This window comes from Amia ocellicauda, chromosome 5 (assembly GCF_036373705.1).
Source record: "Amia ocellicauda isolate fAmiCal2 chromosome 5, fAmiCal2.hap1, whole genome shotgun sequence".
Classification (NCBI taxonomy): domain Eukaryota; kingdom Metazoa; phylum Chordata; class Actinopteri; order Amiiformes; family Amiidae; genus Amia; species Amia ocellicauda.
The window spans coordinates 262,351-275,000 of NC_089854.1; the positions used below are offsets into that span (position 1 = coordinate 262,351).

The 12,650-nt window shown below is 50.2% G+C and overlaps 3 protein-coding genes across 3 annotated transcripts in view; 1 reads left to right on the forward strand and 2 right to left on the reverse strand.

Moving 5' to 3' along the window:
• Positions 1–1,673: 1,673 nt before the first annotated feature.
• On the forward strand, positions 1,674–3,177 carry uqcc2 (ubiquinol-cytochrome c reductase complex assembly factor 2). The gene is made up of 4 exons (XM_066703019.1): positions 1,674–1,875; positions 2,430–2,504; positions 2,735–2,804; positions 2,987–3,177. The coding sequence occupies exons 1-4, from the start codon at positions 1,738–1,740 to the stop codon at positions 3,082–3,084; spliced, it is 381 nt and encodes a 126-aa protein (XP_066559116.1). The 5' UTR covers positions 1,674–1,737; the 3' UTR covers positions 3,085–3,177.
• Positions 3,178–4,324: 1,147 nt separating this feature from the next.
• Positions 4,325–6,007, reverse strand: tspo (translocator protein). Its single transcript, XM_066703018.1, has 4 exons — positions 5,898–6,007; positions 5,082–5,256; positions 4,798–4,936; positions 4,325–4,666 (listed from the first exon to the last, which is right to left on the reverse strand). The coding sequence occupies exons 2-4, from the start codon at positions 5,252–5,254 to the stop codon at positions 4,490–4,492; spliced, it is 489 nt and encodes a 162-aa protein (XP_066559115.1). The 5' UTR covers positions 5,255–5,256; positions 5,898–6,007; the 3' UTR covers positions 4,325–4,489.
• Positions 6,008–6,544: 537 nt separating this feature from the next.
• The window catches only part of LOC136749080 (bcl-2 homologous antagonist/killer), a 15,120-nt gene continuing 9,014 nt past the window's right edge, over positions 6,545–12,650 (reverse strand). The window contains exons 3-6 of the mRNA XM_066703017.1: positions 12,533–12,650; positions 12,221–12,364; positions 11,451–11,631; positions 6,545–11,295 (exon numbers count right to left, since the gene is read on the reverse strand). The exon at positions 12,533–12,650 is cut by the window's right edge and continues 12 nt beyond it. Coding sequence (XP_066559114.1) covers positions 11,191–11,295; positions 11,451–11,631; positions 12,221–12,364; positions 12,533–12,650 — 548 coding nt within the window. The 3' untranslated portion in view covers positions 6,545–11,190. The remainder of the gene's footprint in view (positions 11,296–11,450; positions 11,632–12,220; positions 12,365–12,532) is intronic.

Genomic DNA, 12,650 nt, shown 5'->3' on the forward strand with positions numbered 1-12,650 from the left:
CCTCCTTTACATGTGCATTGTTTTATTTTGGTTTTCCCCGAACACTTTTAGACAAATCGCATACATCTTGTATAAATATAATACATTCCCGATCTGATATACCGTGTTCAGATTTACTGGAAATATCATTTAACTCATAATATGCATTGCATGTTAATGATGTGTTCAGTAAATATGCATTTCTACCTGTAGCAGGCGATTAAAAGTGATTCACTTGATGAGCATGAGCAAAACAAACACGAAGGGAGATTGTAGCATAAAAGACACAATCCATTTTCAGTGACCTTGTAGCTCTTGCTGGATTATAGACGATCAGTAGCAAGTGAAATATGTTTAAAAACCTTCTAATTTTGAAATACTGATCTCGTAAACTAGCCATTATTTGGATCTGCATCTGCAGTTAAAATGGGTAGTTCAACTGAATTCGAGATTTGCAGGAGTCCGCTTGCTGTACGGGCGGGCGGGCAGGCAGGACAGATACACAGACAGAGAGGCAGGACAGATACACAGACAGACAGAGAGGCAGATACACAGACAGACAGACAGACAGAGAGGCAGGACAGATACACAGACAGACAGACAGAGAGGCAGGACAGATACACAGACAGACAGAGAGGCAGGACAGATACAGACAGACAGACAGACAGACAGACAGAGAGGCAGGACAGATACACAGACAGACAGACAGAGAGGCAGGCAGATACACAGACAGACAGACAGAGAGGCAGATACACAGACAGAGAGGCAGGCAGATACACAGACAGACAGAGAGGCAGGACAGATACACAGACAGACAGAGAGGCAGGACAGATACACAGACAGACAGAGAGGCAGATACACAGACAGACAGACAGACAGAGAGGCAGGACAGATACACAGACAGACAGAGAGGCAGATACACAGACAGACAGACAGACAGAGAGGCAGGACAGATACACAGACAGACAGACAGAGAGGCAGGACAGATACACAGACAGACAGAGAGGCAGGACAGATACAGACAGACAGACAGACAGAGAGGCAGGCAGATACACAGACAGACAGACAGAGAGGCAGATACACAGACAGAGAGGCAGGCAGATACACAGACAGACAGAGAGGCAGAGAGGCAGGCAGATACACAGACAGACAGACAGAGAGGCAGGCAGATACACAGACAGACAGACAGAGAGGCAGGCAGATACACAGACAGACAGACAGACAGACAGACAGACAGACAGAGAGGCAGGCAGATACACAGACAGACAGACAGAGAGGCAGATACACAGACAGACAGACAGACAGACAGACAGACAGAGGCAGGACAGATACACAGACAGACAGACAGAGAGGCAGGCAGATACACAGATAGACAGACAGACAGAGAGGCAGGCAGATACACAGATAGACAGACAGACAGAGAGGCAGGACAGATACACAGACAGACAGACAGAGAGGCAGGACAGATACACAGACAGATACACAGACAGAGAGGCAGATACACAGACAGACAGACAGACAGACAGAGAGGCAGGACAGATACACAGACAGACAGACAGAGAGGCAGATACACAGACAGACAGACAGAGAGGCAGGACATATACACAGACAGACAAACAGAGAGGCAGATACACAGACAGACAGACAGAGAGGCAGGACATATACACAGACAGACAGACAGCTCTCTCTCTCTCCCGGCTGCCCTCCGCTCCGCCCCTCCCTCTCTCGCGTCAGACAGCCGTGACTCCGCCGCCAGACATGTCCCTCACTCGGTACCGCCGCTTCCTGCGGCTCTGCGAGGAATGGCCGAGGGACGAGACGAAGACGGGCCGAGATCTGGGCACCTTCCTGCGGCAGAAGGTGGCCCTGGCCTTCCGGGAAGGGGAGAGCACCCAGGTAACCCGGAGCCGAGGGAGCCGTGCGGGGACAGAGCTCCCCCGGCTCCGTTTAAGAGGCCGTTTCCACAGGCCGGTTGACTGCGGGTCGGTTGTTTTCTGGGTGTGAATGAGTCCCAGGCAGCTCGGCAGCAAGAGACCCGGCTAAGCATCTCAGACTCCGGGGCTTCAGGTTCAATGCGACCCGCTGCCGTACCAGCACGACTGCGTTTATTTTGATCCATTGACAATGGCCGACTAATGCCAGTTCCGGAGTTTGTGTGAAATGCAGCGCCAGGGTTTAACATGCACAGTTCGTTGGGAAATGGCCTCCCTGTAAAGCACAGCGGCGCGTTTGGCTGGATTGGTCTGACATTTGTAAATATCGCCTGTTTTCAGTCGCACTGGGTACCAAGGCGGGCGCCGAGGCGCAGACTCGCCATGCTGCCCGGTGCGGCCGGGATGCGTGTGTTTCGCAGCAGCAGATTCGTGCTGTTCACCCCCGGCTCCGCTGCCGGCACCGGCTCATTACTGAACTGTAACTGTGCTGACCATCTCGCCATGTTTCCTCCTCAGATCGCAGACCCGGAGAAGTGCGACCAGATGTACGAGTCTCTGTCGCGCATCAACTGTAACGTGTACAAGGACAAGGTGGGCAGCTGTGCCAGCCCGGCCGCTTACTGAGGACCGTCAGTGACTGCCAACCAGGCGGGTGCACTGTTAAAACTCAGTGCAAAATTTACTGAAATACATTAAACAGTGACTTGTAATGTATAATGTCGTTTATATGGTGCAGCTACCAATTCTTCATGTCATGAAACACCCTCAGCTCGTTTCGTTGTCTAGTGTCTCTCGCTAATCCACGCCTGCGTCTTCCTCAGTTCCCCCGGCTGCGGGACACGAGCTTCACGGGCGTGACGGTGGAGGAGTGCAGGATGGTCCTGGCCACAGGTAGGAGATTACACAGCCACTCACACAGCAGGGCTTTTACCTGGGACTGAACCCAGACCTCCGTTCTGGAGTCGAGAGCTGACTGCACACTCTTCACTTATAAAGACAGACACTACAGGGGACAGCACTGCACTGAATGCAGCTTTCTGACAACATGTGTGTCCTGTGTTTCCTCCGCTCAGACTCCATGCAGCAGATGGAAGACGCCAAGAAAGGGATGTGGAAGAAACTGATGCAGCGCTTCTCCTCCAAGCCACCAGAAGAGGGCGCCAAAGAGTAGCGCCTGCACTCCATCAGCCCCTGTACATAAACTACACATGCTCGTGTTTTCCAGGAAAGTTTTAACATTAAAGCTGCCGTTTATTAAAAGCAAGGCTCTCTGATCCTCTCTTAAAAAATCATCAAAAATAAATGTAAACTGGGAAGAGTGTTGATCCTTTACACGTAAGTACATCAGAAGAACATAAAGTGTCCAATCGAGGATCTCCTCTGAACTGCCTCTAGAGCAGCGATATCTTTCTTGAAGTGTGGAGCCCAGAACTGTCCACAGTATCCAGATGAGCTCTAACTAGTGCATTGTACAGTCTTAACATCACTGCCCTTGTTCTCAGTTCTACACTTTTGACAATATACCCTAGCATTGTGTTCATCTTTTTTATTGCTTCCCCACATTGGATGGAGAAAGTGAGGAGTCCACATAGACTCCTCGGTCTTTCTCATGCGTTACTTCATCTAGTTCTACTCCTCCCATAGTGTAATTATAGGGACATTTTTGTTACCTGCATGTAATACCTTGCACTTGTCCCCATTGAATTTCATCTGCCAGGTGTCGCCCACAACTGAATATTATCCAAGTCCCTTTGAATAGCCTGTGCTGCCACCGATTTTAGTATCATCTGCAAATTTCCATCATTTTACAGGTGATGCAGGTGAGACTGATTGTTCTATAATTTCCTGGCTCAGTTTTGTCCTCTTTCTTGTGGATTGGTATGACATTTGTTGTCTTCCAGTCAGTTGGCACATCCCCTGTTCTAAGTGTCATTAGGAATAATTGAGTTAGCGGCCTGTAAATAATTTCCCTCATTTAAGTACTGTTGGAAATATACCATCTGGCCCAGGTGATTTGTTTTTAATTCTGCTAGTCCCTTTAGTACCTCCTCCTCATTTATCCTGATCTCTCTCTTAGGATTTGACTGGATTGATTGTTAACCTGTGGCATGTTCTCCATCTTTTATTCTGTAAAAACCTCTGTGAAATACTCATGTAGAACATTTGCCACATCTTGTTCATTTTCCAAGATTCCTCAATTTTTGCCCTTTATGTTTCACTTCCTCCCTTATTGACCTCTTGCTGTTGTAGTATTGAAAAAAGCTCTTTGCATTGGTTTAACTTGGATGCAGCGTGAGATGCCAGGGCTCACAGGAGAGAAAGAGAGGTCTCTGCCCATCCTGCACACACAAACACACAGCACGCACACTCAAAAGACACAACTCTTACGTATGTGACAGACCAAACTGAAATGCGAAGTCTGAAAAGATTTTATTCATATGAAAAGTATTTAAAAAAAAATAGGAAACCCCAAAAATATAATAGTAGAGGCTATAGAGAGACGAGCAGACGAGGAATGGTGAGTGTCTGCGTGTGTGTTTTCATTCTCGTCCCCCCAGCGCCTCCCCTCGCCCTCGCTACTCCTCCTTGTCGTCCTCATCGTTGTCCCTGCAGATGCAGTAGTTGAGGCTGGTGGCCAGGCACAGCCACAGCAGGTAGGGCACCATGAGCAGGGCGGCCGCACGGTTCACCGGGTACCAGGTCACCAGCGTGGCGCCCACTGTGCCCGTCAGCAGCACCAGCTCCGCCAGGGCCTGGGGGGGCGGAAGAGTCAGCACTAGTCCAGTACAGCGTGCACAGATGTGCACATACTAACTTTGGTATTGTGTTGAATTGTGTTACTTGATTATGTTTGTGGTGATGTGAGCTGTCGGGGGTGTCCTACCAGCTTTATCTTGTGAGCTCCGAAGAAGATGGGCGTCCAGGCCCAGTTGAGCGCCAGCTGTGCGGCGTACAGCCCCAGCGGCAGCTTGGCCTCCTCGGTGAAGCCCCCCAGTTCTCGCCACACCAGGTATGAGCCGTACCTGAGGGGGGCATGAGAGTGGCTAGATTATCGTATATTTATTTATTTATGCGCAGACACCCTTATCCAGGGAACTTACAGATCACACAGCATCGCAAAAGTGAGAAATGTAACATTCAGATTGGGGTGGGGGGCACAGTTCTCACCCCATGCTGGTGTACAGTGTTGTCCACACAATGGGGAAGGCGTGATTGGGGGGGCGCCAGGACGGCTTCTTCAGCGTCTCGTACCAGGTGGGTACCGCTCGGCGTGTGTACAGCCAGCCCACGAAGCCCCCCAGGTGGGGCAGCGCACTGAACCCCAGAGCATGGGCCCACATCACTGCAGAGAGAGATAGGGAGGGAGAGGATTTGCACTGCAGATACACAGCCAGGTGTGCGGGCATGTGGCGCAAGGTGCAGCGCAGTCTGGCCCTGGGGCTCCGCTTCACTCCAGCTGCGTCTCCGTGACTCAGCAGAGCCCCTTATCGCCTCCTGGGCGGAGGCCCGACCCCGCACACTGGGCTGTTATCGGGTGGGAGGAGGAATCCAACCACTTCAACGGTTGACGCTCACGTACAGCACGAAGTTTCATAACCACATAATTATCATTAATTACATCACAACTGCGGAGGGAGGCGGCGATAACAGCCCAACAGCAGCTGTACAGCGACTCCCCCTGCGTGTGCGGGACCCGCATGTCTGCGGTACTGAACACCGCCGCGCTGCCAACCTCCAGTTTCCCATTTACTACGGATACTACTATAGGGCGACTGAGTCAACCTGCGGCTCCACTGGCTCAGTCGCTTACACGTGAAACTCGCCGCATCAGGAGCTCGGCTGCCTGGCGCACGATACGCGCATCTGGACTGTGCGGGTCAGGGACACGTCCAGCGACGGCGCCCGCACTTTGTGCACACCGGGGCAGATGCAGTGTGTGTCGGTGCCGGGCGGCCCGTCCCCCGGGGGGTGCGCAGCTCTTACCTTCACAGCAGCAGCTCAGCGACCGTCCGACCCCCAGCAGCGCCGCAGCAGCTTGTGTAACGCGCCGCGTGGGGGCGGGGTTAAAGCGGGCACGCTGCGTCGGGGGCGGGGCTAAAGCACGCAACACTGCACGCACAGCTACGCACAGCTGCGGACATCTGCGCAACACAGAGCAACACAAGAGTGCGAAGCTCAGCCGAGACTACAGGCTCTGCCACCGAATTACCGAGTGAATATCTGTGCTGACTGAACACCTTACTGAGCCCCCTGTGACGGGCCCCCGGGGGCCAACCCTGCAGCCGGCAGTGACGCCGGCCTGTGTGAATTACAGCTCAGACTCTGGGGAATGACGCCACAGACACAACCTGTGGATCAGCGCCGCTGCTCCATCGTCCGAGCCGGTCCGAGCCGGTCAGAGCCGCCCCGCAGAGACAGCGCTGCACCTGCGCAGTGTGGTACTGACAATGCAACAGAGCAGTATAACTGGCCGCACACAACATGCCTGACGAGGTGATTGGGAGCATTAAAATGATTGACAAGCATTTCCTGCAAAGTGATTGGCTGCACACATGATTGACAGTTACTCCTACCACAATCCAATGTTTCCGTGTCTGCGGCGATACAATACAATAAAATACTACGTCACATTGTTTTTTGTTTTTGTTTAATTATGAAAGGTGGAAAGCACATTTATAGCACATCTTAAAGTTGAATTCCAAATATATATGCAAAAATATATTAAAACATAATAAAAAATACAAGTCAGGAAGCCTGCGCTGTCATTGATTATAAAACATTTGGATTTGATTTGTTTCTGCCCTGATGCCCCCGGGTCTTTAGTGCTTAGTCTCCAGGACGGGCCTCAGATGGGTGTGTAGCTCATTGAGCAGAGGAGGAAAACATGGGCCGGTTGTACTTTACTGAAAACCAAATAACCCCACCCTAGACACCACTCTCTTACAGAGACAGACACACCACACACACACAGTCACACAAACAAACACAGTTACTCACACACACACACACACACAGCCACTCTCTCACACAGTTACTCACAGTCACTCACACAGTTACTCACAGTCACTCACACACACAGTCACTCTCTCTCACAGTTACTCACAGTCACTCACACACACACACACACACACACACACACACACACACACAGCCACTCTCTCACACAGTTACTCACAGTCACTCACACACAGTTACTCACAGTCACTCTCACACACACAGTCACTCTCTCTCACAGTTACTCACAGTCACTCACACACACACACACACACAGTTACTCACAGTCACTCACACACATCACACAAACACATTCACACACACAGTCACTCTCTCACACACAGTCACACAAACAAACACAGTTACTCACACACACACACACACAGCCACTCTCTCACAGTTACTCACAGTCACTCACACACAGTTACTCACAGTCACTCACACACACACAGTCACTCTCTCACAGTTACTCACAGTCACTCACACACAGTTACTCACAGTCACTCACAGTCACTCTCTCACACAGTTACTCACAGTCACTCACACACACAGTCACTCACAGTCACTCACACACAGTTACTCAGTCACTCACACAGTCACTCTCACACAGTTACTCACAGTCACTCACACACAGTTACTCACAGTCACTCACACACACAGTTACTCACACAGTCACTCACACACAGTTACTCACAGTCACTCACACACAGTCACTCTCTCTCTCACACACAGTCACTCTCTCTCTCACAGTCACACACAGTCACTCTCTCTCACAGTCACACACACACAGTCACTCACACACAGTCACTCACAGTCACTCACACACAGTTACTCAGTCACTCACACAGTCACTCTCTCACAGTTACTCACAGTCACTCACACACACTCACTCTCTCTCAGTTACTCACAGTCACTCACACACAGTCACTCTCTCTCTCTCTCACACACACAGTTACTCACATAGTCACTCTCTCTCTCACATACACACAGTCACTCACACACACACAGTTACTCACACAGAACCACACACTGCCACACTGAGTAAAACTGCATAGAAAACGAGGGATGCACCGAATGTTCTGCAACCCAAATTATTCGGCCGAAAATAGCAAGAAAAGACCGAATAAATTTAACCGAACAATGACGTTTTTGATGACGAGATCAAATAGCAGCAGCTATTGCTGTTTATTCTGTATCCGCTGTACCTCGAACACAGTTATGTTTCTGAACGCAGAGCAGCAGTCTGAGTGTGGTGTGGAGAGGAAAAGTCAATTGTTTAGTCAAGTAGACTGTATAAATTAGTTAGCTAGATAGGTCTTATCCAATTTGTATTTCGCTGTTGTGAAAGCATTGCCACAAGGACAATAATGTTAAGGCATTTTCATTGCAGCTCACATTGCTACACTGGCAATTGAATGAAAATGTATAACAAATGAAAAAGAAAAACATATTGGTCGGTCAATTACAGCTGTAATTGCACAATATTCCTTTATAAAACAAATAGTCACAACCTTTATAGTTAATTTGAAATTGTGACAATAAAAAGTCGTGATAATGTCGGGACAATAATATGAGTCTGACACGAGGTGTGTGAGAGTTGACAGGTCTGCTGTTATTATGCCATTTCCATACGACTTGTATTTTTACATAGATATTTATTTAACAAAGTTGTTGTGTTAGATAAGTATTCATCAACTGCAGCAATTACAAAGTATTAATTTATGGGGAAACGATTTGCGATAGAGACGTGCATGTTTTGCTGTGCAGCGGAGATTCTGCTGAAGAGAAATGTGCGGTTTGTTCACATCGTGTCTTTGCAGGCGTGCGGTATTGACCAATGGAAAGGACGTCACTGTCTGTCATCATTCCTAGAGATTTATATATTTTTTACCCACCCACAGACCATGACTCTATGAATATCTAGCCAATCCAATGAAATCCTTTTAATGACGTGCAGAGCCCAGAGAAGGGAGTAGCACTGAAGAGGAAGATGAGTATGAAGAGCAATGATGTGTCACCATATAACACCCCTTCTCATGTGTTATTTTAGTGTATTCATACAGATCCCCAGTAGCTGCCTTGTCATTGCAGATGTGATTGATTAATTTGGAAACGATGCTCCCGCCTCTACTAGCAAGTGTTATAATTCAATAGAACGCAATGTTTTGATCAAAGACCTTATAACACTTGCAAGTAGAAACTATGTGGAGCATGTTTTTCTATCCGGATCCTTTTCCCTCATACACACCTGTCTAGTCTATACAGGTGTGCAATTATCTTTTGTTATAGTGATTTATTAATTACCTGAATAATTGCCTCGTTTTAACATGTTCACCACACATTTACGCACCCCCAGTCAGTTATAGGCCTAATATAGGCTATTCAAGAAGCGGGGCTCAAAGATGGCCAAATACAAATATTTTTATTTTACTAATTTATTTATTTTAAGTTATATTGTGCTTTGTTGGTATAATGTCTGCTGGAATGTTAAAAAAATGTTCAGCGTTAAATAAATATTTTTAAATTGTAGTTTTGTAATTGATTTTGTCATTGAAAAGCAAGACAAAATAGTAAAAAGCACATTTAGACTATTTAATTTATGCAATGGTGAAAGAATTGGCAAAATAAATGGAAAACAATGTGAAAAACCGCATTCGGTATTTGGCCTTCGGCAAAGTGTTTAATTATATTCGGTTTCGGCTTCGGCAAAGAATTTTCACTTCGGTGCATCCCTATAGAAATCTACAAGTGTGTAACAAATACCAGCATGCGAGTAAGTTTTATTCTCAGCACCACACACTGCAGATCAATACAGTACAGAGCCTGCAGCACACCAAGACACACGCACAACCTCCCCCCCAGACACACAAACACACAAGCACAGACACACTACACACCATCCCCTCCCCCTTAGTGTGACAACCTAAACAATGCAAACACTCTCACTGAAACGAATCCTCCGTGACAGTCTCACAGTATCAGAGTACCCAGTGTTAACAATAAACCAGCGTTACAGCTTCTTTAACACACTGTGCATACCCTCACCACACCGGTGCTGAGAGACACCCTTGCCCGTCGAGACCCCTTACACTCCTCCTGCCCCCGACACGCGTCAGAGCCCTCCCGCCCTCTCCCTCTGCAGAGAGGAGTCAAGAGTGGTCCCGAGACATAGCACACACAACACAACGTCACCGATAGAGGTTTACTGAAGTCCCGTCACAGTACTGCAGCGTTACAGTCAAGAGGAATTCCAAACACACGCACATCTTCTGCATTTCATATCACTAAAATGGTCATTATTATAATCACATTATTGCTGTTTTTTAAATAAGGCGTGTCTGTCCGGCATCCCTGGCCACACAAACCGGCAACATGTAGAGAACGGAAATAAGCTCAGAAAACTAAACAACCCCCCCAAACATTGCATGTCATAGACGATGCGCTAAGATACTTTCTTCTCTACAAACAGTATAAGATGGAAAAACGATAATACAAAAAAGTTACAACCCCCCCCCCCACAGACCGGGTCCCGAGGCTGTGTGGCTTTCAGTCCTTCAGCTGGAAAATACGGAGCGGAACCGCAGACACGGCCGTCTCAGCAGCCTGACAGCAGTGCGTCACTACACCGAATAAACAACACCTTAAACTGCCGCTGTTCAGTCTGACTGTGGCCTGTCCCTGTCCCTGTCCCCGCCCTCCTGCCCCCTGTCCCCTGCCCTCCTTCCCAGCAGCTGTAACCGTCCACAACAGCGATCCAGACGGCCGGCCCAGCACCGAAATGAGAGGAGGAATGCAAAACTGGTAGAGAAGAGAGGGCAGGAGAAGCAGAGGGGAGTGTGAGGAGGGGTTACCTGCAGGCTGGCAGGTGCATCCCGGCAGGTCAAAAGGTCAAAGACTCAACACACCCCCCAGCCGAGGAGATTGACCCCCAGAGACACAGCACTGAGGGAGGGGGAGGGATTCACAGACTGTTGCCATCGAATGTTTTGTCCTTGGGGGGGGGGGGGGGGGGGGCTCAGAAATAAAATAAACAAATAATGCTGTACTAAAAACACAACTATGATCTAAATTCCCCGGCTAGTGTCAGTGCAGCCGTCTCTCCTTCCACTGCGTTCAGCACCTGTTCACATCCTCTCCCTCCCTCCCTCCTTCTCCTCCCTCCATCTCCCAGCCGGAGTGTCCGTCAGTCTCTGTGCATAGCCCCAGTCCTGGGGCTGGTCCCTGAGGTCACAGGTCAGGGGGTCAGGCAAGGCGGGAGTCCAGCTCCAACCTCGGACCCCTGTCAAGAGCTGAAGAATCGGCGCATGATCAGCTGGCCCAGCAGCAGCACGGCCAGCAGCCCCAGCATGTACTTCACATAGACATTGTCCAGCTCCAGAGCGGCCAGCTGCAGAGAGAGGGAGAGGACGTGCCCATGTGTCAGCGCAGCGTCAGTCCCACAGTGCGGAACTGGGCGATGCGGAGTCAGTGTGTTAGTCTCTCGGTGTGTGAGAGTCTCTCAGTGTGCCACTCTCTCAGTGTGTCAGTCTCTCAGTCACTCACCCAGCCGCCCTGCTGTGCGATCCACTGTGCGATGCGGTGGCGCAGCAGGAAGTCGCCAATGTAGCGTGCGATGCGGCCCAGGAAGCCCGTCAGGCCCTGCTGGAACACGTGCAGTGCCATGCGGTACCCGAAGCTCAGCAGCGCGATCACGCGGCCCCAGTTAATCTCCGAGTCAAACAAGCTGAGAGAGAGAGAGAGGGAGAGAGTCATTGAGCTTGGGGGGGCACAGAATAGCACAGCATGCGCTCTCACTGCGGCACAAGCACTGCGGGGGGGCAGGACTGGGAGGCTGTGCAGAAGGACTCTCATGACGCGGCTCAGAGTCGGGGAGGGGAGCAGAGCCGGGAGCACGGCGGGGGTTGATGGAGAAGCTGCCGTCTACACACTGTTACACTCCACCCCCCCACCCCGCCCAGACCACAGACAGGCCCACAGGGGTAATTACCTGAGAGACTCTGCCCCCGGTGAGCAGCGTGGGGTGAGAAGACAGGAGAGAGGAGAGAGGACAGCGTTACACTCCCACACCACCGACCCGAGAGTGAGAGTGTGTGTGTGTGTGTGTGTGTGTGAGAGAGAGAGAGAGAGTGTATGTTTGTGTGCGTGTGTGTGTGCTTGCGTGTGTGTGTGTGTGTGTGTGTGTGTGAGAGAGAGATAGAGTGAGGGTGCGTGCATGTGTGTGTGTGTGTGTGAGAGAGAGAGAGAGTGTGTGAGTGTGTGCATGCACATGTGCACGCGTGTGTGTTTGTGTGTGTGTGCGTGCGCACAGGTACCTGTTGGCAATCTTGCAGAAGTAGCTGTAGGCGTTGTCAGGCGTGACGGACAGCTCCGCCAGCATGTGGGTGAAGTTGAGGTCATAGCGCCGGTTGATGTCGTCACCGATAAGAGCCAGCTGCTGCCCCACCCGGGACAAGGGGCTGGGGGGGGAGACGCATTCTCTTGGTCATTGAAAAGGTTCCAGCCCACCGTCCTCCTCCCTCCCTAGCTGTGAGTCCGCAGGGCTGAACTGGATGTGTGCATGTGTGTGTGTGTGTGTGTGTGTGTGTGTGTGCGCGTGTGCGTGTGCCTGAATCCACAGGGCTGACCTGGATGTGTTGGGCTGCAGGGCCATGATCTCGGGGTCTCTGGGCAGCTTCTCCTCTTCGTCCTCCTGAGTGTAGCGGAAATACACATAACTGCAGAACACCTCCTCCGTCTCCTGGA

Excerpts from the sequence above, each read along its gene's own strand:
- tspo (XM_066703018.1), bottom strand. The coding sequence starts at position 5,254 with ATGTGGGCCCATGCTCTGGGGTTCAGTGCGCTGCCCCACCTGGGGGGC. Across the intron at positions 4,937-5,081 it reads ACACTGTACACCAGCATGGG|GTACGGCTCATACCTGGTGT; the intron begins GTGAGAACTGTG and ends TGCCCCCCTCAG. Across the intron at positions 4,667-4,797 it reads GAGCTCACAAGATAAAGCTG|GCCCTGGCGGAGCTGGTGCT; the intron begins GTAGGACACCCC and ends CCGCCCCCCCAG.
- uqcc2 (XM_066703019.1), top strand. The coding sequence starts at position 1,738 with ATGTCCCTCACTCGGTACCGCCGCTTCCTGCGGCTCTGCGAGGAATGG. Across the intron at positions 1,876-2,429 it reads GGGAAGGGGAGAGCACCCAG|ATCGCAGACCCGGAGAAGTG; the intron begins GTAACCCGGAGC and ends TTTCCTCCTCAG. Across the intron at positions 2,805-2,986 it reads CAGGATGGTCCTGGCCACAG|ACTCCATGCAGCAGATGGAA; the intron begins GTAGGAGATTAC and ends TCCTCCGCTCAG.